Source organism: Phocoena sinus, chromosome 10 (assembly GCF_008692025.1).
Source record: "Phocoena sinus isolate mPhoSin1 chromosome 10, mPhoSin1.pri, whole genome shotgun sequence".
Taxonomy (NCBI): domain Eukaryota; kingdom Metazoa; phylum Chordata; class Mammalia; order Artiodactyla; family Phocoenidae; genus Phocoena; species Phocoena sinus.
In genome coordinates this window covers 96,334,100-96,356,451 of record NC_045772.1, presented here as the reverse complement: position 1 = coordinate 96,356,451, position 22,352 = coordinate 96,334,100, and the positions used below count along the sequence as shown (strand labels likewise).

The following is a 22,352-nucleotide window of genomic DNA, read 5'->3' as shown; positions in this document are numbered from 1 at the left end:
TTAAAGAAATAAGACAAATAAAACTAATATATACTCATTAAATAAAATTTAGTGGAGCATAGGGGAAAACAACACAGCCAAAATTATACCACTAAAAAACCCTCAGATTAATATTTTGAATATTCTGTACTATGTATAGGTTTAAAAAATCGAAGAAACCACATGTATGTATAACTTTGAATCCTGCTATTTTCTCAAAGATAAATGTAACCTTTAACCATATAGCTAACTCGACCTTGAAGTCTAGCAAATTTGTTCTCTTCTGTTTTATGTATCTGTCTTTATTTCCAGTTGAACAATTGTTTTTTATTTGTGTCTTTTTATGTTTTCCATTTGAACAACTGTATTTTACTTGTGTCTTTTACTGTGACATCAAGTCCTTACTAAAAATTAAAGAGTTGGTCTTTTCAGGGAGAGCAGTGTGCTTGATGTTGGGGACATGGCCCGGGGTGTCCAGCAGCTCTGGGGGTGCCTGCAGGACCGTCCAGCCCAGGGCTGGGCTCACCGAGGTGTCTGCAGGAGTGCGACTGGCAGGAAAGTGTGAGCCAGCTGTTGTCAGCTGGACCGAGGCAGGAATTCCCAGGAGGGAGAATCTAAAAGGATGCGGGGATCGGGGAGTGGGCGATACAGTAGGTCTTGAGGACACCTGAGAGCTGTCGAGGTGTACTGGAAAGGACATGCCTTCGCCGTCCTGTATCAGCTGTGGGGTTTGGAAGAGTCCCTTCATCTCCCTGAGCTTCAGTTTCCTCCTTGGTAAAACGTGGATAATAACTCATCCTTTGCAAAGCTGGTGTGAGGAGTCGGTGAAGTAACACACGGGAAGCGCCTGATATAAGAAGATACAGAACAACGTAGAGCTGTGACTATGATTGCAGCCAAGGAGTTGTGCGAGGTGAAGCCAAGACTATTTGACTCTTTGAAGGTTGATCACAGGGGCTTTGAAGTGTTTCAGAAATGAACTGAGACTACTTTCCCACACGGCACTTGAACAGGAGGATGAGGTGACTGTCTCTCGGGAGAGTGCAGAAGACGCCGTGTCCCGGGGGATGAAGCTCAAAGCGGAAACTCGAGGAGACGTGTGGGCGTAGCGCGCAAACCCGCAGGAAGGTGGAGGGTGAGAAGGGGGCTGAGGGACGCGGAGGATTTCTCTGGCTCAATGGTTTGCTGCAGCTGTGACCTGAATAGGAATCTCTGTCCCCACCGCCCCACGCCCAGGGTTCAGTCCTCAACCCAACCCTCTCCCGTCTGGGCTCCACGGTGGGTGCCCCTGCTCAGCACCCCGGGGTCATCCTTCCCGCCCATCACTCCTCTGATCCAGTCCACGTAGTTGAGCACTTTGGTGTAGAAGCCGTACCCCTCACCACACCCAATGCCCCAGGATACGATGCCCGTGGCCACCCAGCGACGGGCACGATCGTCCCACACCACGTAGGCACCACCACTGTCCCCCTGGCAGACACTCTGCGGCCGCGTGCTGTCCCCGGCGCAGAACATACCGCCGGAGAACACCTCGGTCCTCCGCTTCTCTCGGAGCCAGGCCTCGCAGGCCGCCCTCGGGGCCACGGGCACCTGGGAGTATTTCAGCTCCGTGGTCAACCGGCCGTTCTCCACGCCAAAGCCACTGACGTAGCCCGCCAGGCCCGGGCGGTACAGGGCCTTGCGGTCGGGCAGGCAGACCGGGAGGAGGTGGGGGCCCAGCGGGGCACTGTGCCGCAGCTCCAGGAGGGCGATGTCCCCGTGGAAGTTGTGGGTCTGGTCCGGGCGGTAGTCTGGGTGCACGACCACGCGGCGCACCGGGTGGCCGCCCAGCTCCAGCAGCTCGTCGATGTTCGTGTGGCCCAGGAACACCTCCGCGCGCCGGCTCTTCCCGAGGAAGATACCGTCCTTGGGGTAGATGGTGTGGGCGGCGGTGAGGATCCACCTGTCGCCCAGCAGGGCCCCGCCGCCTCGACCGTAGATGCTGGTCAAGGCCTGCCAGGGGAAGTTGCCCAGCTCAGCTCTGGAGGCACCAACGGGCTCCCTGTTCTGGGCGATGGGGATGACCGGCCGTCCGCAGACTGGGAGACAGGAGGGGTAAAGTGAAAAACCAGCCGCTGCATCTGGAAACCTACTTCTGTGAAGTGCTTTCTCCTGCCTCCTCAGCCATTTTAAAGCCACTTTTTAATTTTAATTTTTATTTATTTATTTACTTTGCCGCACCGCGAGGCATGCAGGATCTTAGTTCCCCAACCAGGGATGGAACCGGTGCCCCCTGCAGTGGAAATGCGGAGTCTTAACCACAGGGCCTCCAGGGCAGTCCTAAGCCACTTTTTTAGACTCTTGGTGGGACCTTCTTTGAGCAAAATCGTGAAGCAAGCAGTTTGTCTTCAGTGTCTCCTGTCCTTGTTTCTGGGTCATTTCTCCATTTTTTAAAAAAATTAATTTGTTTATTTATTTATTTATTTATTTTTGGCTGCACTGGGTCTTTGTTGCTGTGCACAGGCTTTTCTCTAGCTGTGGCGAGCTGGGGCTACCCTTGAGGTGCGTAGGCTTCTCATTGCGGTGGCTTCTCTCGTTGCAGAGCATGGGCTGTAGGTGCGCGGGCTTCAGTAGCTGGCACACAGGCTCAGTAGTTGTGGCACATGGGCCTAGCTGCTCCACAGCACGTGGGATCCTCCCGGACCAGGGCTCAAAACTCGTGTCCCCTGCATTGGCAGGCAGACTCCCAACCACTGCGCCACCAGGGAAGTCCCATTTCTCCATTTTTAACATCTCCCCCTCCCAAAGCACTATGTCAGGCTCCGCCCCCAGAGCTTTCTGTGGCTCAGGAGTAAAACCTGAGAAATGTACTCAGATTGGGTTAGAAAGGCATGTTTGACTCAAAAAAACTGGGTTTCAAAAATGGTGGACCTGAGGGAATTCTCTGGCGGTCCAGTGGTTAAGACTCTGTGCTTTCACTGCCGAGGGTGCCGGTTCCATCCCTGGTGGGGGAACTACAGTCCCACAGGCCACTAGGCTGGGCCACAATATTAAGAAAACCAACCCTCCCCCCAAAGAACCCCAAAATGGTGGACCTGAACCCTCATCTATTGCTGGTGGGAATGTAAAATGGTGCAGTCACTGTGGAAAACAGTGTGGCATTTCCTCAAAAAGTTAAACGCAGAGTTAGAATGTGAACCAACAATTCCACTCCTAGGTCTATACTCAAGAGACCTGAAGACGTGTTCAAACAGAAACTTGTACATGAATGCTCACCGCGGCAATATTCATAAAAGGCAAAAAGTGAAAACAACCTAAATGTCTATCAGTCTATGAATGGATAAACAAAATGTGGTCTATCTGTACAGTGGGATTCTATTCAGCCATGAAAAGGAACAGAGTGCTGGGACTTCCCTGGCGGTCCAGTGGTTCAGACTCGCTGCTTCCACTGCAAGGGGCGCAGGTTTGATTCGTGCTTGGGGAACTAAGATGCAACATGCTGGACAGCTCGGCCAAAAAAACGAAAAGAAAAGAAAAGGAATGGAGAACTGATACATGCTACAACGTGGACGAACCTTGAAAACATTATGCTAAATGAAAGAAGCCAGACGCAAAAGGCTATTATATGATTCCATTGACATAAAATGTCCAGAATAAAATCCATAGAGATAGAAAGTCGTTAGTGGTTGCCAGGAGATGGGAGAAGGGAGAGCTGGAGTTTCTTTCTGGGGTGATGAAAATGCTCTAGAGTAAGTAGTAATGGTTGCACAACATGGTGAACACACTAAAAGTTACTGAATTGTACACTTTGCAAGAGTGATTTTTATGTTATATGAATTTTATCTCCAAAAATTTTTTTTTAAAAATGCTGGGCCTTCTGGCGCTGTGGCATTAAGGTAGGGAAATATTTTGGGGACAGAGAGCCTCTCTGTGTATCGTTAAAGCAGACCATGTCAAAAGAGGGTTTTCTCTTATTTCAACTCATCTGTCCCTCTGATTAGCTTCCTTCTGGCTTTTCGTTTCCCAGTTATCCCTTGATCCTCGAAGGAGAAGGGATGAGCTCCTTCCTTCTCCTTTTCTGGGCCTTCTTGGTTCCCCTTTTCTGCCTCACTTTCTGCCTTCACCTCCCCCTTTCTATTCTACGGCTCTCCTGTGCCCTTAGACAGGCCCTGTGCAACAGCTGAGGCTTGTCTGGGAAGTGGCCAACGTCATGGTGCCACAGGTCCCCACTTACCAGGCACACAGCGAGGAACCTCCTCCCTTTCCTGTGTCTGCTTCCAGGGCACCTGGGCGGTGCAGGTGAGTGTCCCTGGGAGTGAAATGAGGGAGGCACAGAACAGGCTCAGAATTGGGAGGAGGGGCTGAAGGAGGCTTCAGACCTCTTGGGGGGAGTGAGGCAGGTAGGAGCTGGTTCTTCAGCAGGTGGGGACTTACCTGCGGGCATAGCCTGATAATAGGGCTCCTGGCAGTGGCTCTGGATCTCAGTGGAGCTTTCTCCAGGTGTGTTGATGGCCTCAGGGTCCCCACTGGCCTGGCTGATGGGCTGACTATGATTCATACCTAAAGGGAAACAGAGGTCAATAGGACAGAGAACAGAACTGCAAACTGGCAACCCAGGGACTGATTCTGGTCCGTGGCCATATTTAGTTTGACCTGCACGGTCTTTTTTTAATTTTATTTTTTAAATTAAAAAAAAACCTTTTTTTTGGCCGCATGGCTTGCAGGACCTTAGTTCCCCAACTAGGGACTGAACCTGGGCCCTCGGCAGTGAATGCACCGAGTCCTAACCACTGGACCATCAGGGAATTCTCAGCACAGTTTTCTTCTTCTTTTTTTTTTTTTATTATTTGAATTATTTTTCATGGCAGATTGTTAATGCTATAAAGGTTTGAAAGTAACTGTGAAAGTAGGGTATGGGAAACAGGCATTTTCATATATGGTTAGTGGGACTGTAAATTAGCAAAACTTTTGTAGGGAAATTTAGCAATATCAAAATTAAAATTGCAAATGTTTTTCACTTTTTTATTTCTAAGAATTTATCCTCATATATGTGCTCAAAGATGTATATATGAAGATATTCAGAGCAGTACTGTTTGTGGGAGAAAAACACCTATCAGTGGAGGACTAATTAAATAGGATGCGTCAAAGGAATATTGTATGGTCATTAAAAAGAATTAGGCATGGACTTCCCTGGTGGCGCAGTGGTTGAGAGTCCGCCTGCCGATGCAGGGGACGTGGGTTCATGCCCCGGTCCGGGAAGATCCCACATGCTGCGGAGCGGCTGGGCCCGTGAGCCATGGCCGCTGAGCCTGCGCATCCGGAGCCTGTGCTCCGCAACGAGAGAGGCCACAACAGTGAGAGGCCTGTGTACTGCAAAAAAAAAAGAATTAGGCGATGCTAACCACATGTATATGGGATGATCTTTAAGATATATCATTGAAGCAGTTCCCTGTCAGTCCGGTGGTTGGGACTCAGCACTTTCACCACCGGGGCCTGGGTTTGATCCCTGATTGGGGAACTAATACCCCAGAAGCTGCACAGCACGGCCAAAAAAAAAAAATCATTGAATGAAAAATGGCAAATTTAAAACAGTGTGACTATTAGCAACACACACGCCCACAATATTTATATTTGAGTGGCCTGGAATGTCTTTGGAAGAATACCCAGGAAATAGAGAACAGAGTCATTTCTGGACAGAATAGCCAGGGATTAGGGGCCAGAGGTTAGAGGAAGATTATTTTTTTGAAAATTTTACTGTGGGCATGTATTATCTTTCAAAAAACCTGGGGTTACCATTTGAAAATCTGGAATTTCACTTAAAAATCTGAATTTTTGGCTCGAGATGATCTGCAAGTGCTGGGCCTGTAAATATGCAGGGAGACAAGAGCTGGAGCTGAGCTGGGTGCCCCTGTGACTGGGCTGCTCACCAGCAGGGCGGGCCGGGCAGCAAGGGCCTGAGCCCAGGTGTCCCGAGCCCCCAGCCTCAGCTCCCACTTGTCACTTCAAGGTACCGGGGGCCAGGGGCTTCCCTCCCTGCACCCCAAGGGGCTCACTCACCCACGGCTTGGTAGAGGGCCAGGAAGCCCTTGTGGAGGCCCGGGGTTCTGTCCTCAGAGGCGGGTGAATGGAAGGTCAGCCGCAAACTGTTCCCTGAGGACACAAATTCCCTCTGACCAGGGGGGCTGCCCAGCAGGGAGCCCTGCTGCCCACAGAACCGGCTGGGATCCATTCCACTGGCTGTGATCTGAAGGGGGGGGCAGGCAGGCGTGGGGTGAATCTGCACCACAGGTGGTCACAGGGTCATGCCGCAGCCTGCACCCCCAGCCCCGCACCACCCCGTGGAGCCTTCCTCAAGTTGCTTCCTGCTCCATTACTGGCTCCCAGGTTTCTTCCATCCATGACCAGATACCTAGCAGATTTCTTTAGCCTGCCATGCTTATCTCATACAGCCCACAATATTTCAAGAATTGAAATAGAAACTTATAATAACTGGATTATAAGTTCTAAGAAGGCAGGAACTACATCTATTTTGCTCCCCACTGAGTCCCTGATGCTCAACCTGGTACCTACAGCATCACAGATTTGAATCAATGAATATGCAGACGTAAGTCCCTCCCGTCCAGCTTCTTCCACCTCCATCACATTTCACTTCTCTGAGTAACTTCCCGTGGCCAACATCTGAGAAGCGAGAAGACCCTCTGCACAGACTGAGCCCCTGGGGTTCCTGGCCTTCCCTGTTGTCCTTCTTTTGGAGTGTCTCTCCTCTTACCCCACAAACTATAAATGAAGCCCCCGCAAGGTATGGAATCTAAGGACACAAAATGTACACGGTGTGGTTACACTGTCTACTGTTGCCTAACTTAAATCAAAACCCCGCTCAAATGCCTTTCTATGGGGTCCCCAACCCAAGGAAGGGCACCTTGGAAGGAGTTCCCCTGGCCACCGCTTCATGTTTAATCTCTCTCCCGGGCATACAGCTCACCGCTCAACTCATTTTATTGCTGACTTTCATACTGATCCACATATCCTGGGTTCTTGCTGGCTCTTCGTTCCTTCATTCTCCCCAGATCTTAGTCTCCTCTCCTATAAAATTGTCTGTGGAGGCCCCTTCCAGCCAGGACACCCCTGTGTCCCAGGGCAGCTCCCCAGTGTGTGCAGAAAAGCATTGGGAAAGTGACACCAAATACCCGCTCACTCAGAAATCACTGTGTTGTGTGTCCTACACGCATGACAAGCTTGGGTTTCATTCATTCTTTCCTTTATTCCCTTGACAAACAGCTGTTTATTATGTTCTGTGTGGGAGATGCTGTGCTAGGTGCCGGGGATACAGCACCATGTGAATTAAGACACAGTTCTGCTACCGAGGAGACCAGAATCTGGCTGAGGGTACTGACGGGCAAAAGATGAACTAGGTTACAGTGTGTTGAATTCTGCATTCGAGATGTGTGTGTGTGTGTGCGTGTGTGTGCGTGCATGCGTGTGCGTGCGTGTGATTTACTCTGGAAGCAGGAAGGAGGGAACAATCCTGTTCCTGAGCGTGAACTCCGTCAGTGACAAGGGAAGAGTCAGGCTGGGATTAAAATGATTCAAGGCTAAGGAGAACAGGGCACTGTAGGTGTTCGACAGACATAGGCTGAGTTGAATAAAGTGTAGTCCCGACTTCAGCTAAATCTGAAGAAATAAATACATGCATTTATCTCTTCTCCCACCTCAAATCCCACTAATAGGACAGCAGAGGGATAAAAATGGATATGTTATCAAGGACAAAAAGGTGAGGGGAGGTGATAGCTGCTGAGAGATGCCCACAACGTTTGGAAGGTGGAGTGGAGATGGACACATGGAACCCGAGTCTTGGGCTGGGGCAACAGAAAGCAGCAGGTTCTGATCACAGATCTCTGGGAGGTGTCAGAACCGGCGTAAGCAGGAGACGGGAGGATTCCTCTGAAGAAACCGGCTGTCACCAGAGAACACCCTTCTGCTGTGGATGTGCAGGAGGCCCCCAGCAGTACATCTGGGTCACCTCGTGGATAACCCGATTTTCAAACCTGTCGTCTGACAGATTTCAGCTATCCACACAGAGCATCCAAGAGCGTTCTGCACGTCACTCTTAAATATGAATGGACAGCCAAGGATTATCACACTTTGCAGGAAAGTCTCCAACATGAAAAGCACAGGCCAGAACAAATGAACGGTATAAAGGAACTTGGTGAAGAAGACAGAATACAGGGAGCAGAGAAATGGTTTTTTTTTAATTTCTTTTTTTTTTTTTTTTGTGGTACGTGGGCCTCTCACTATTGTGGCCACTCCAGTTGCGGAGCACAGGCTCCGGACGCACAGGCTCAGCGGCCATGGCTCATGGGCCCAGCCGCTCCGCGGCATGTGGGATCTTCCCGGACCGGGGCAAGAACCCACGTCCCCTGCATCGGCAGGCGGACTCTCCACCACTGCGCCACCAGGGAAGCCCGAGAAATGTTTTAAAATAATTCCAATAGAGGGAAAAGAGTAGATATTGCCTCTACGAAACAAGAACAAGATTCTACAAAAAGGCACGTTTAGATAATTAGAATGAACCTTTAGACATGAAAAAATGTTAGCAGGAAAAAAAATCATTAAAAAGTTGGGATTTACAATGAGATCTCCCACAAAGTGGAACAAAAAGACAAAGAGATGGAAAACAGAACAGAATGGATAACAAAACTGGATAATCTGTCCAGAACCTAACAACAGTGAAATTATAGAAGTTCCAGAAGGAGAAAATAAAGTAGATGTCTGGAAATGATTTAAAAATTAATACAAGAACTTTCTCAAATTGAAAGGTCTTGATTAAGAGAGTCTCTGGATTAAAAGAACCCTGTACAGGGGCTTCCCTGGTGGCGCAGGGGTTGAGAGTCCGCCTGCCGATGCAGGGGACATGGGTTCGTGCCCCGGTCTGGGAAGATCCCACATGCCGCGGAGCGGCTGGGCCCGTGAGCCATGGCTGCTGAGCCTGTGCATCCGGAGCCTGTGCTCCTCAACGGGAGAGGCCACAGCAGTGAGAGGCCCGCGTACCGCAAAAAAAGAACCCTGTACAATGAGTACAGAATGACCTGACCTGCATCAAGGCACATCCTGATGAAAGTTCAGAATTATGGTAATAAGGAAAATATGCTGAAAGTTCTAGAGAGAAAACACTAAGGCTCAGGAGTTCTAACAACACTAGGGCTAGAAGACAGTGTCATTAAAATTCTGAGAGAAAATGACTTCTAACCTAGAATGTAACCCAGATAAACTATCCACCAAGTGTGAGGGGAGAACTAAGACATTCAGGGCTATATAAGTTCCTCTAAAATGTGTTCCCTCATTCCCTTTCTGGAGGAGAATGTGCTCCTCCAAAAGGAGAGAGTAAACCAAGAAAGAGAAGGAGACGAGAGTCACTTCCAACACAGGACAAGTAAAGGAAATCTCTGGAAGGTGGGAAAAGGGAACTCCTTGACAAGTGAAGGCTTAGAAAGCAAAGAGACTGAAGAAATAAGTCATGGGGACGTCACCCCATGTGGGATGGGGTGGAATGTCACCAACGCAAAGGAGGACCGAGAGACTGAGATTTGTACTTGAAGATGTCAAGAGATTTACTCTCCTGGCTGAGAGTTTGGGGGAGATTTGTTACAGAGAGAACTCAGCAAACTAAAAATCAAACAAAAAACCCCCAAACCCCCAAAACACTATGTAGTTATTGACTGCTGGGAAATCCAAAAGCTGGAGAAAGGAAATTGTACACCAGGTGCACAGATGTGAGTACTTCAAAGTCATAATGATGTAAAAAATGAATATAGTTTTAACTAAAAACGCTAATAGAGGTAAACTGAGAGGATGGGGGAGGGGAAACGTGGGTGGTGAAGGTCGAAGAGAGATAAAGCTAAGTCCTCATCTTTTAGAGCTGGAAGTTAATAGAGAAATTATTTATATTTCTGAACATAAACACCAGATGAAACAGCTACATGAATCATAAATGACTGCCCTGGGGAGCAGCAATGGGGCCAGGGGGAGGAGGCTGGAGATGATAAGCCTTGGCGTACTCTGATTTTTTTAAAAAAAATTATGCACATGTATTATTTGGATAGAAATAAAATTTAAACCAAAAGATAATGTAGGGACTTCCCTGGTGGCACAGTGGTTAAGAATCCGCCTACCGATGCAGGGGGACATGTGTTCGAGCCCTGGTCCGGGAAGATTCCACACGCTGTGGAGCAACTAGGCCCGTGCGCCACAACTACTGAGCCTGTGCTCTAGAGCCCGTGAGTCACAACTACTGAGCCCACGAGCCACAGCTACTGAAGCCCGCGCGCCTACAGCCCGTGCTGCACAACAAGAGAAGCCACCGCAACGAGAAGCCCGCGCACCGCAACGAAGAGTAGCCCCCGCTCGCTGCAACTAGAGAAAGCCCTCGCGTGGAAACGAAGACCCAACACCACCAAAAATAAATTAAAAAAAAAAAAAAGATAACGTAAAGTACTGTTTTTAAAGTGTCCTTATTCTGAATAATGCCCTTGTCATATGTGAGGTTTTGCCACAGCGCCTCTAAGGGAAACTCATAGTCACCTAATCTTTTATTATATTTACGTCCAGCTTCCTAGCCTGACAGAGCAGGCACTCAACATACTTGATGATGGATTTTTAATGACTGATGTGTGAGTTCCTGCTTTTGACTCTAGGGATTCGCAGTATTTGTGTGTCCCTTTATGAGACTTCCAAAGGCAGGGCCAGACCTGCTGCCCTGTCCTCGTCTATGGAGCCCAGACGGCAGGGGGCACAGGTCGGCACCGGGCCTCCGGTGGGAGGATGTGCGCTGGGTACACCTGGCCTCCCAGGTAAGCCTCGTGCTTCGGGGCCGGCTGCCCCTGGGCTCCAGGCCGAGAGGCTCCCTCCACAGAGGCCCTCCCAGCTCACCGAGACGTAGTCCCGGTCACAGTCCGGGGACGGCTCCAGGTCGAAGTCCTGGAAGACGAGCCTCACGGCAAAGCCCTCTGGAGCCTCGATGTCCGTGGAGCTCTCTTGGCCTTTGATATACGGTTCCGGGTACCCGGGGGACATCAGCTTCTGGGGCAGCGGCTGGGCCAAGAGCACGGAGCCCTGCGTGGGGCAAGCCTGGAGGACTCCCCAGAGGAGCAGCCACCACCTGGGAGTGGGTGAGGGCAGATGGGACCACATGGCTGTGGCCTGGAGCCTGCGGAGATACGAACGCAACAGGCAGTGCTGAGGGCTGAGAGGCCTGGGAAAGGCTCAGCAGCAGCGGCCTCAGCCCTTGACGCCTGGGCACCTCTGGCCACTTGCTTATTGCCGCCCCCCCCCCCCCCCCGTCACCCCAATTCCTTCAGCCTCCTGGTCAGCCCGCGCTAGGAAGGTGAGTTTTCCACCATTGCCCACCTCCCTGCAGAGTCTCATCCTCGCAGCGGCTGCTTTCTGCTTCAGCCAGACTCCCCTGGGGTCTGAAGGAGCGACAGGAGTACAAGTGAGGGCCATTTATTTTTTAATTTTATTTTTCTAGCCACATGGCATGTGGGGTCTTAGTTCCCTGACTAGGCATCAAAGGCACCCCCTGCGGTGGGAGCACCGAGTGTTAACCGCTGGACCGCCAGGTAAGCCCCAGGGACATTTAAAGGTGACGGGGTCTTGTCTGGAGCGTTGAGCCTGAGCACCCCGGGGAGGGCTGCTGGAGGCCGTGTGCGTATTCATCGGCCCCTGGGTCCCCTCCCGCATGCCCATCCTCCTCCTCCGCAGCCTCCCCAGCCTCCCCAGCCTCTCCAGGCACGCTCACGTGTGGCCTGGGCAGCGAGTGGAATGGGGCTTCCCCAGAGACAGCTCCCCTGCTCTGAGTCCGGGCATCTGGAAGCCGACATCTGAGCCCTGAGGGGACCTGGCCCGGGCCAGGGAACAGGAAGTGGGGCTGGAGGAGGCCCTGCGGGGGAGGAGGGAGCAGTTACTGGAAACGCGTTGAGTAACTCTCGGCAATTCCCTTTTTCTAATTCTCTGGCTTGAGCGCCACCTGCTGTCTGATTCAGGAATAGCTCACCCACCGCAACTCGGGAAAAACATCTCGAAAACCACGCTGGCCCTCAGGAGAGACCGGGGTGGGAGGGCACTGACTCTTGACTCTTTTGCACTATTTAAAACTATTTAATTTTTACCATGTGCATGTATCGCACACGGTAGGATGGCTCCTTGTGAGTTAGGCTGTCCCCTTTAATGGGCCATACCTCTCCGTCCCTGACCTCGGTGGCTCATTCTGTGACCAGCCCGCTTCTTGTAGAAACTGAAGTTTGTGAGCCTGGACTGGAGCCCCTCCTTCCCCCTCCCTCCTCACCAAGCATGGCTGGCGGCGCTCACTTAGGTAGTCTTTGAATCCTGTCCACAACCCCTGGACGCTGCTGGTCCAGCAGGGTCAGGCCGGCGCAGGGCCGGGGGCAGGCCCAGGCCGAAGCTTCTTTAGGCAGATACCCGGGGCCGTGTCTGTGGGCAGGGGCTGCCCTCCCTGAACACCCAGGGGGGACTCTCACCCACAGCTTGGTAGGGGACCAGGAAGTCCTTGTGGAGGTTGGGAGTCCTGTCCTAAGAGGTCACCCGCAAACTGTTCCCTGTGGACGCAGACTCCCTCTGACCAATGAGCGAGGGGGTGGGGAGTGCCCACTGGGGAACCCTGCTGCCCACAGAGCTGGCTCACAACAGTCCGCACACCCACTGTGATCGGAGAGGGGAGGCGAGGGCGTGCAGGCAGGTGTGGGCGGCCTCTGCACCCCTGGAGGTCACAGGGTCATGTCCTGTGGTGGACTCCAGCCTGGTCTAGAAGTTCTGCGCACCTCTGGGGCTCAGGGTCTTAGCTTGTGGTGGCTTCATCGCAGAGTCCTGTGTACCCTTTCCCTCCCTATTCTCCACCCACAAAGGCTGCCGTTTGCTGAGAAAGGCTCCTCACCCGCGCCAGCGCTCTCAGTCCGTCAACAGAGGAGTGGATAAAGAAGATGTGGTACATGTATACAATGGAATATTACTCAGCCATAAAAAAGGACGAAATAAGGCCATCTGCAGCAACATGGACGGACCTAGAGATTGCCATACTGAGTGAAGTGAGTCAGACAGAGAAGGAGCAATGTCCTATGCTATTGCTTATTTGTGGAATCTAAAAAAAGACTACGAATGAACTTATCTACAAAACAGAACTACTTACAGACGTAGAAAATAAACTTATGGTTATAGGGGGGTAAAGAGTGGGAGGGAAAAATTGGGAGATTGGGATTGACCCATACACACTACTATATATAAAACAGATAACTAATAAGGACCTACTGTACAGCACAGGGAACTCTACTCGATACCTTGTAATGGCCTATATGGGAAAAGAATCTAAAAAGGAGTGGACATATGTATATTCATAACAGAGTCAGTTTGCTGTACAGCAGAAATTAACACAACATTGTAAATCAACTATACTCCAATGAAAGTAAAAAAGAATAAATTAAGGTATAGAGTGAAAAAAAACGATTCTCTCTGGGAACCCCTAGGGGCCCTTCCAAACCGTCCCCCAGGCCAGCTAGCAGGCTGCATGAAGGCAGGACTGTGGCTGCTGGGTTCTCCATCACTGATGGCTGGTATGCTGCCTTGCCTGGATACGAGATGGTGATGTGCGTGTAGCTGAATCTTGAATACCTGGGTAGAAAGCCTCTTAGCCAGCTTCCTCCCTTACTCCCCTGTGCTAACCTTCCAACCCCCCTTCTTCCAGCCCCACCATCACTTTGCTAAGCACATTTTTTTTTTTTTTGCAGTACGCGGGCCTCTCGCTGTTGTGGTCTCTCCCGTTGCGGAGCACAGGCTCCGGACGCGCAGGCTCAGCGGCCATGGCTCACGGGCCCAGCCGCTCCGCGGCATGTGGGGTCCTCCCGGACCGGGGCAAGAACCCGCGTCCCCTGCATCAGCAGGCGGACTCTCAACCACTGCGCCACCGGGGCAGCCTACTAAGCACTTTTTGCTGCCCATTTTTGGGACCTGACTTTCCCCTCTTCCCCTCCTGTAGGATGCTTCCCCTACCCTACACGAGGCAACAAAACACAGCTATCCAATAAGTGAGAGCAATCTAAAGATACAAAAGATTCTTAACATGGTTCACGTCTGTAATATTTTGTTGTCCTGTGATAGCAACAGGCACCTCCTTCCAGCCTCGCTCTGGATCGTCCCAAATGACAAGGCTCCTTCTCAAGCACCATTCCCCTGGGTTTCTTTCCTTCTAGAGCATCTTTCCTCCACCCTTAGTCCCAGGGAGAGCTTGGGAGACAACTGCCCGCACCCCATTTCATGAAGTGACCTCTACTCTGGGGCCCCAGACACGGCTTGGGTACCTGGGAGTTGCTCCCTGCTTCTCGTTACTCTTTATTTTTCCCTCTCCTCCATCGCTTTCTTCCCTTTCTCCAGGTCTCTGTGTTCTTGTTCTCATCCTCCTCCATCCAAGCTTAATCTCTTGGAGCTTCCACTCTGCTAAGCGTCATGTAGCTCCATCCTCCTGGGAGCCTCTGACTTGAGGAGGTAGCTTGCTGTCAGGCTTGGGAGTTTTAATTGTCACCTAGTAACAGGGTCACCACGGAGATGAGGACCCCACATATGATGGTCAAAGCATTTGTCTCTCTTATGATTACCCCAGGGAAGTGGTGCTATAGGTCACAGTCCAATTCCAAATCCCTTCAGGTTAACTGAACTCAGGGTTCTGCGGCTTCCCCTTCTCACCTTTCTTTTTTAAAATTTATTTAATTAATTGTATTTTTGGCTGCGTTGGGTCTTCTTTGCGGCGTGCGGGCTTTTCTCTAGTTGTGGCGAGTGGGGGCTACTTTGTTGCGGTGCGCGGGCTTCAGTAGTTGTGGCGCGTGGGCTCCCCTGCTCTCGGTAGTTGTGGCATATGGGCTTAGTTTCTCCGCGTCATGTGGGATCTTCCTGGACCAGGGCTCAAACTCGTGTCCCCTGCATTGGCAGGCGGATTCTCATCCACTGCGCCACCAGGGAAGTCCCCCTTCTTTCTTTTTCCAGCCCTTCCCACGAGGCTGATTCCTGCCTCTCCTGGTAAGGCACAGGGCAGGGATTTCTCCTGTTAATTCAAATAATTGCAGGCTCTTAAGCTGTTGAAAACTCTTAAAAAAAAAAAAAATCAAGCAGAGTAATGGGATTTTACCTTTATGCTAGAAAGGAGGAGAAGAGAGTCCCAAAGGTATACTTCTGGTCTAACCAACAAACAATAGTTTCACAAGTACTTATGCTTTTTGGAAATTGGTTAATTTAAGTATTGTTTTCAGAGTAATAAGTTATCAATGGCCAACCAGAGTTGCAAGTTTTTTTTTCTGACAGCACCTCACTGCCTACAGGATCTTAGTTCCCCAACCAGGGATCGAACTCATGCCCCCTGAAGTGGAAGGGTGGAGTCCTAACCACTGGACTGCCAGGGAATTCCCGAATTGCAGCCTTTTAAGGTTTATAGATGATATTGCAGTGCTCCTATAGCAATCATCTCTGAAGTCTGAATATCTTAAAAGATCCCTTTGTACAAGTTACACTTGCAAAGATGACAGAAGCAGAAGAGAGAACAGGACTATCTGTTTTCACACCATTGAGACTGAATGTTCTCGATTCACCACTTTATCAGAATTGACCCCGTGAAGCACAATCATGTATGATTTCCTGCAGCTCCAGGATAAGAGGCATTTTACTCTCGTCTCCCTGAGATTTATTTCATGAGCATTTGTGGGTCTTGCTTTTTAAAACCAAGTACCAGCATTTCATTACAGAGTATTTAGAGGGAGAAAAAGGTGGGCCTAAGAAGCTGAAAATGTAAAGAAAAGAGAAAGTTAAGTGGATATGGAACACATTATGTTTTTCACCTTCGGTGGGGAGACAGGTCCCTTGACTTCAAGGCAAGTGTGCGGGCTTGGCCCAAGCAAGGCGATGCAGCTGTGGCTGGGGGTGACCCCCGGGCTCAGGAGTGGCAGAAAGTCCCTGGAAACGCAGTGATCATCAGCACGGCCTTTCAAAAATCTCTAGAGTGGACACCACTCGCCGTCTGGCTCAGGGGTAGCTGAAATATTGGACAGTTTTACTCCAGCTGAGGCTTGATGTCTCTGAGACCGGGAAGACCTCTCACCCATCGACACCCAGGCTTAACTCAAAGTACAAGCTGTGGAGCCATGCCAGTTGCCCATTTTCTTTGAAGTTCTCCATTTTAGATGGTTGTTTATATTTTTTTCGGGCCTCTCACTGTTGTGGCCTCTCCCGTTGCGGAGCACAGGCTCCAGACGCACAGGCTCAGCGGCCATGGCTCACGGGCCCAGCCGCTCCGCGGCATGTGGGATCTTCCTGGACCAGGGCACGAACCCACGTCCCCTGCATCGGCAGGCGGACTCTCAACCACTGTGCCACCAGGGAAGCCCTAAAGTTCTCCATTTTAGAGACTCAATTTCCACTTCTTTATGGTCCTGGCTCTCTATCAGTTGTCCCCTAGCCCATGGTTTTCTCTGTCTCTGCCCTTCTTTTCCAGGCTGGATGCTCTGGGGAGAGGAACGATGGTCATGGGAGGGACACCAGGCCCCGACCCCATCGAAATGAGGTGGTGGAGGGAGAAACAGTCCCGTGACGGGGAGTGGAATTCACCTCTGTGGACTCCTTCGCAGTGCCCGGTCTTCGCTGCCCCACCTTGCCTTGAGTTGGAAATCTGGAGATACAGTCGTGTCTGAGGTCCTGCCTTCTCCCTGGGTGTCAGAACACGTAAGGTGGCCAACTGCGGATGGCTTGGCCCATGGGAGGGAGGCCTCACGGCCTTACAAGTCTAGGTCAGGGCGATTGCAGCAGAAGGGTGAGGCAAATGGAGCCCCAGAAGAGGAAGCCTCCCACTGACACCTGCGGGTGTAAAGCCAGGACCTGCCAGTGAACAAGAGGGGCCGTGGCGTGGGCCCCCGGCAGTCGGCCCGGGGGGGAGGGGCATCTTAAGGCTCAGGGGGCCACGTGCTGTGCTCTTTTTCTCTCTGACTATAGCTTCCCTATAGCTATTCCATCCTGTACCTATCTAACCGCTATCTACGCTCACCGTACTGGTGACTTGTGCATTTATTTCTGCCCACCCTGATTCACTTTATTTGAAGAAATTCCTGGCGGAAGGAGGGCTCCCTCTGCATCACTGTTTCATCTCCCTGAGGGACTCTGATAGGTCTCGCAAAATTGTTAGCGTATAGACTCTCCCCTCTCTGTAGCTTTGGTGGACTAACTTTACTCAATCTTCCAGAACACTCTTTAGGATCATCTTTTGGGAGAGCATATGTCTCAGTTTGCTTGGAACAGTCCTAGTTTACACCGGTTGTTCCAGTGTAATTATTAATAGTTTCCCCTTTGGACAATGTTATACGGTCATCTTAGTGGATGGTGCTTGGTACCTACTTCAATATGGCAGCTGTGCTGCAAGAGACCTTCCTCCTCATTAGCCCCACTCGCTCTCCCAGTCTCTGTGGCCATGACCCAGTCTGAGGCCTGGTTACCTGGAACACTTTCCAGCAGCTCTGAGCTCAGTGCCTCAGTCACCAAGCTCCCATGAGCTACACAGAGATACTCCCCTAGAATCGCCACTGAAATTCACCCCCTCCTCTCCACTGAAATCAGAGACTCGCTTCTTCTTCAGCACTAAAAAAATGTCATCTCAACGTACTCATGGAGGGGGATGAGCTTTTCCCAAGGCTCTGAGGTTTGTCCACCAGCCACTGAGAGCTTAGTGTGAGAAAGAGGCTGGGGAACCTCCCCCAAAAGAACCCTCCTGCCTCTTCCCTGCCAGGGTGGCTGGAAGGAAGGGTAGGGAGGAAGCCTCAGAGCAGAAAGAGGGTTGTGGAAGAGATTTGCAATGTTCTGGAGTGAGAAAGCCAATATAGTGGAACAGTACTGTGCCCCATTTTGCTTGTCCCAGAAGGAGAGAAGAGAGAGGGTGAGGCAGAAAAAACGTTCAAAGAAATAATGGCTGGAACTTTCCAGCTTTTGTGAAAGGCATATATAGCTTTAGGTTCAAGGGACTCCATACACTCCAAGCAGAATTGAAAGTAAACAAAAAAGCACATCAGAGTCAAACTGCTAAAAACCAAAGATAAAAAGGAAATCTTGAAAGAGGCCAGAGATAAAGGACACACCGCAAGCAGAGAACAACACTCTCAATGTCACTGCTTTCCCATCAAAAACCTTAGAGACCAGGAGGCAGTGGCACTACATCTTTAGAACACTGAAAGAAAAAAAAAAAGTTGTCAACTCAGAATCACTTTTCCAGTGGAAATATTCTTCAAGTCTGAAGATGAAGTGAAAGCATTTTCAGGTAAAAGAAAACTTCAAGACTTTGTCGTGAGCAGACCTGCTCTGGGAAAAAATGCTTCAGTTCTTAGCCTGAGGGGCAGGAATCCAGGTGGATAAGCAGAGCTGGAGAATGGATCATGGGAAATGGTACATTTGTAGGTAAATATAAGACATAGTTTTTTCTTTTTAATGTCTTTAAAATACATATAGCTGTTTAAAGCAAGACATAACGTAACGTGGGGTTTATAACATATGTGGATGTGACATACATGAAAACTATAGCATAAACCCTGGGGGCTGGTTTCTTCATACAGTATTAACTCCAATTGCTAGATGCTCTTCTCTCTAGAACTGTGGTTTTCTGCCTGGTCTGGGAAGCCCCGGGGGTGTCCTTGACATCTTTTTTCTCTCTCTTCCTTCTCATGAGGGCACCCTGGGCTTGGTTACCAGAGGCTACATGAGCTGTGACGACATCACCCCAGACAACTAACGGGACGTGTGCTGTGTATCCTGGTGTTTTAAATTCTTCCTGGTTTTCATTTCTAATACAGTGAATATGAATAGATATAACCTACATACGCAAAAGCTCTGTGGGGTCCACAATACTTAAAAAAAATTTATTTTATTGAAGTATAGTTGATTTACGATGTTGTACCACTCTCTGAGGCGTTAAGAAAGGCTACGGACAGAAGAGCAGATTGCTGTAAAAAGAAGCAAGAAACTCTAAGAAGGAGGCAAGGAAAATTAGAAAATTTGTTTGCAGAGACGAAAGCTGAGCTAAAGGCACTGAATGGCGGAATGAATGATGCAGAAGAGAGAATAAGTGATCTCAATACTTTTTTTTTTTTTTTTGCGGTACGCGGGCCTCTCACTGTCGTGGCCTCTCCCGCTGCAGAGCACAGGCTCCGGACGCGCAGGCTCAGCGGCCATGGCTCACGGGCGCAGCTGCTCGGCTGCATGTGGGAACCTCCCGGACCGGGGCACGAACCCGCGTCCCCTGCATCGGCAGGCGGACTCTCAACCACTGCGCCACCAGGGGAGCCCCTCAATACTTTTTAAGGGTATACAGTTTGAGAACAGTTGCCTAGCGCAACCAATAAAAATAAATTAACATAATAAGGAAAGAAAGGCAACGAGGTAGAGCTGAAAGGCCACCATATGCGTGAAAATGGAATTCTGAACTCTGACCCGGTTTAATTTGGGGGGACTTGCTTCTAGTAGGGTGACCTATTAGAAGTCGTCCTGGTTTGTCTGGGACATGGAGCTTTCCATCTTAAAACTGGTTCAGTCCCAGGCAAACTGGGTCAGTTGGTAATTTATAGCCTTTCAGTCATCTATTTTGTCCCCCTTCCCTTAGTCAAATGTGAGCCCCTAAAGAGCAAAAGCACATCTGACCTGTGTGCAGGCCCCCAAGATAGGTAAGAGGACTGAACAAAGAAAATAAAGGAAGCAAAATTCTAAGTACACTATGTCCACAAAAACAGAAAACACAGGACCAGCCTAAGATAACTGTCTATTAGAGTAGATCACTACGGATGGTTTAAAAAATGTTTCTCTGTTTAGTGAAATTTTTGCCGTGTTATTAAATCCTTTTGATAATTACAAAATAAATGTATTTAAAATGATCGTTATGACCAGACAGCCTTTTCTCAGCCAGACGAGATTAGAAGGATGAGGCCATGGGTCCTGAAGATGATGCTACACCTTGCTCTGGGGGCATCTTTTTGTTTTTTTTTTTATCCGCGGTACGCGGGCCTTTCACTGCTATGGTCTCTCCAGTTGCGGAGCACAGGCTCCGGACGCGCAGGCTCAGCGGCCATGGCTCACGGGCCCAGCCGCTCCGCAGCATATGGGATCCTCCTGGACCGGGGCACGAACCCGCGTCCCCTGCATCGGCAGGCGGACTCCCAACCACTGCGACACCAGGGAAGCCCTGGGGGCATCTTTAATCCATGTGATCAATGGAGAACTCTTGGTCCTTGGATAGGAGCTCAGGCCACACACGGATCCTTTCAACCCTGGGAGCTTATGTCTCAGGACCAATCTGTATCCCGCTGTCTTCACTCGGCCCCTCATCTCCAATTCTCACTTACACCTTCTGAGGTTGCTTCTGGGTTCATTGAGTTGTGTTTTTCATTAACTGAAGAGGGCAAAGGGCAGAGGCAGGGACGGGGACAGTCTTCAAAGCTGCGATGGGGGAATGGAGACAAAGCAGGGGGAGAACATGGCCGTGAGCGCACCTAGTACACAGACTCATTTTCAGAGTTTGGATTTTTATTTTTGTTTTTATTTTTAAAATTCCCCTTGGTGCTGCCACCTGCTGTCCCACATGGAGAAGGACCCAACCGGGCAGGGATGGAGGGGGAGGGGTGTGTGTGTGTGTGTGTGTGTGTGTGTGTGTGTGTGTGTGTGTGGAGGTGTGGGGGAGGGGCAGTGATGGGTTTTCCCTATCAGGGAGGTTTTTCGGCAGCTTTCATTAGACCCCAGCATTTAGAGAGGAGTTTCCTCTCTCTCAGAATCCAAACAACCTCAGAAGACCCTGGGCTGAGGGGGCAGAGCAGTTTCCCGTCTGGACCAGGTGAGGAGAGATACAGGAGCCGGGTGGAGAGCAGAGGGGGCAGAGGAGGCCTGAGTCAGCTGGGCTTCTGTCCTTAATGGCCAGTAGAGATGTGGGCAGACCAGGGATTTAGGGGTAAGAGTGACTCTGCTGGAGTTAGGTCTGTCCTGCTCCCTCCCCTATTCCCAAGTCATCTCTGGTTTCAGGTTGTCTTCCATAGGTTAAGGATAGTTGGGAGGGGTTGAGTCAACCCCAAAGGCGGGTCAGCCACTAGCCTTGCCCCTCTTGTCCACCTTCCCTACTCTGTCAGCTATCTGTCTACAGTATCCACCAATCATGCCCTCCCCAGCTTAAAGCCCTTCAATGACTTTGCCCTCTGAACCTCAAGGTGAAGCCCAGGCTCCTTGACTGTCAGGGCACATTGCTCATTCGCTACTGGGGCACACGGAGGTACCCACCTGTATCTGTGCGTGAGCTCACGCTATGGGGCAGAGAGGGAGAGTGTGCACCAGGCAGGTACTGGAGTTTCCAAGGCAGGTGCCCGGGGAGGAAAACAGCCCATGGTAGACAGGCGCGTCCAGGAGCTGGGGTTGGCCGTGGAGCCATATGGTCCAGGAGAGGGTGCCTGAGCCTCCTTCCTGTTCTCCTGAGCCAGTGGGGGGAGGGAGTGAAGTTCACTCCCACCGTAGCCCTGCCCCTTTTACTGTTCCCCAGTGAGAGTCCTGGCCATTGTCATGTGATCCAGCCCCTCACTGCTGGGTACCTTGCCTCTTTTCGGAGAGAGCAGCCTTAGAAATGGACGGTGTCCTTGAGATAGCTTGGCTGGTCCTTAGCTGGGGGCCTGGCTACTACCCCCTCTGGTCTTCATTTGGAGATAGGGCTTCTGGCAGTGGTAGTGTATGTGGCCTGGCGAGCGGTCTGCTTCTCTTGGGTGACAGCAGAAGTTACAGTGTGGCGGGGTCGGGGGATGCCCATAGTCTTTGTTGGGGAGAGCACAGTGGAACAGAGAGTCATTAAAACACTTCTTTGGTGGCTTCTCCTTTCTAGTCATCAGATTTGGCTACACCTTCTGGCATCCACACCAAGTTTTCTTCCACCGATGTTTCTCCATTTCACCCCCCTCTTTTCAGCAAAGAAACCTCTGGCTCTGGTATTACTGTGCTGGTCCTGGAGAGTAGGGGAGGACCCCAGAGATTCCTTACTCTGCGAGGTAAAGCCACGTCCAGGTGTGGCTCTCCCCTGTCTTGGATATCGGGACACCACCTTCCCCTCGTTGCTGCTGGTCTTCAGATCCTGCCGCTCTGTCCTCTGCAGAATTTGTCAGCTTCCCACCAGCAAGGATCTGACTCTAGCTAAGAGATCCTCCCTGCCTCCGGATGGACACTCTCTCTAACGACATGAGGCTTATTGAGTTGGACTCTGCTGCACTTGTCCTATTGAAGCCACAGAGTAAGGTCACACGCTGGTGAAAGGGGTGGGGTATCACCCGAAGACGCTGGATGTTCCTTTTAAC

The 22,352-nt window shown here is 50.6% G+C and overlaps 1 protein-coding gene across 2 annotated transcripts; it reads right to left on the bottom strand.

The window, feature by feature from the left end:
- Nucleotides 1–29: 29 nt before the first annotated feature.
- Nucleotides 30–11,880, bottom strand: C1RL (complement C1r subcomponent like). Of its 2 annotated transcripts, none has more exons than XM_032645342.1 (6): nucleotides 11,753–11,880; nucleotides 10,885–11,161; nucleotides 6,016–6,235; nucleotides 4,393–4,518; nucleotides 4,193–4,267; nucleotides 30–2,057 (listed from the first exon to the last, which is right to left on the bottom strand). In XM_032645342.1, exons 1-6 carry the CDS (start codon nucleotides 11,818–11,820, stop codon nucleotides 1,219–1,221), a joined length of 1,605 nt encoding a protein of 534 aa, XP_032501233.1. In that variant the 5' UTR covers nucleotides 11,821–11,880; the 3' UTR covers nucleotides 30–1,218. The 2 variants fall into 2 exon arrangements, with proteins under 2 accessions (XP_032501233.1, XP_032501234.1); XM_032645343.1 differs by having other exon boundaries at nucleotides 6,016–6,202.
- Nucleotides 11,881–22,352: the final 10,472 nt, after the last annotated feature.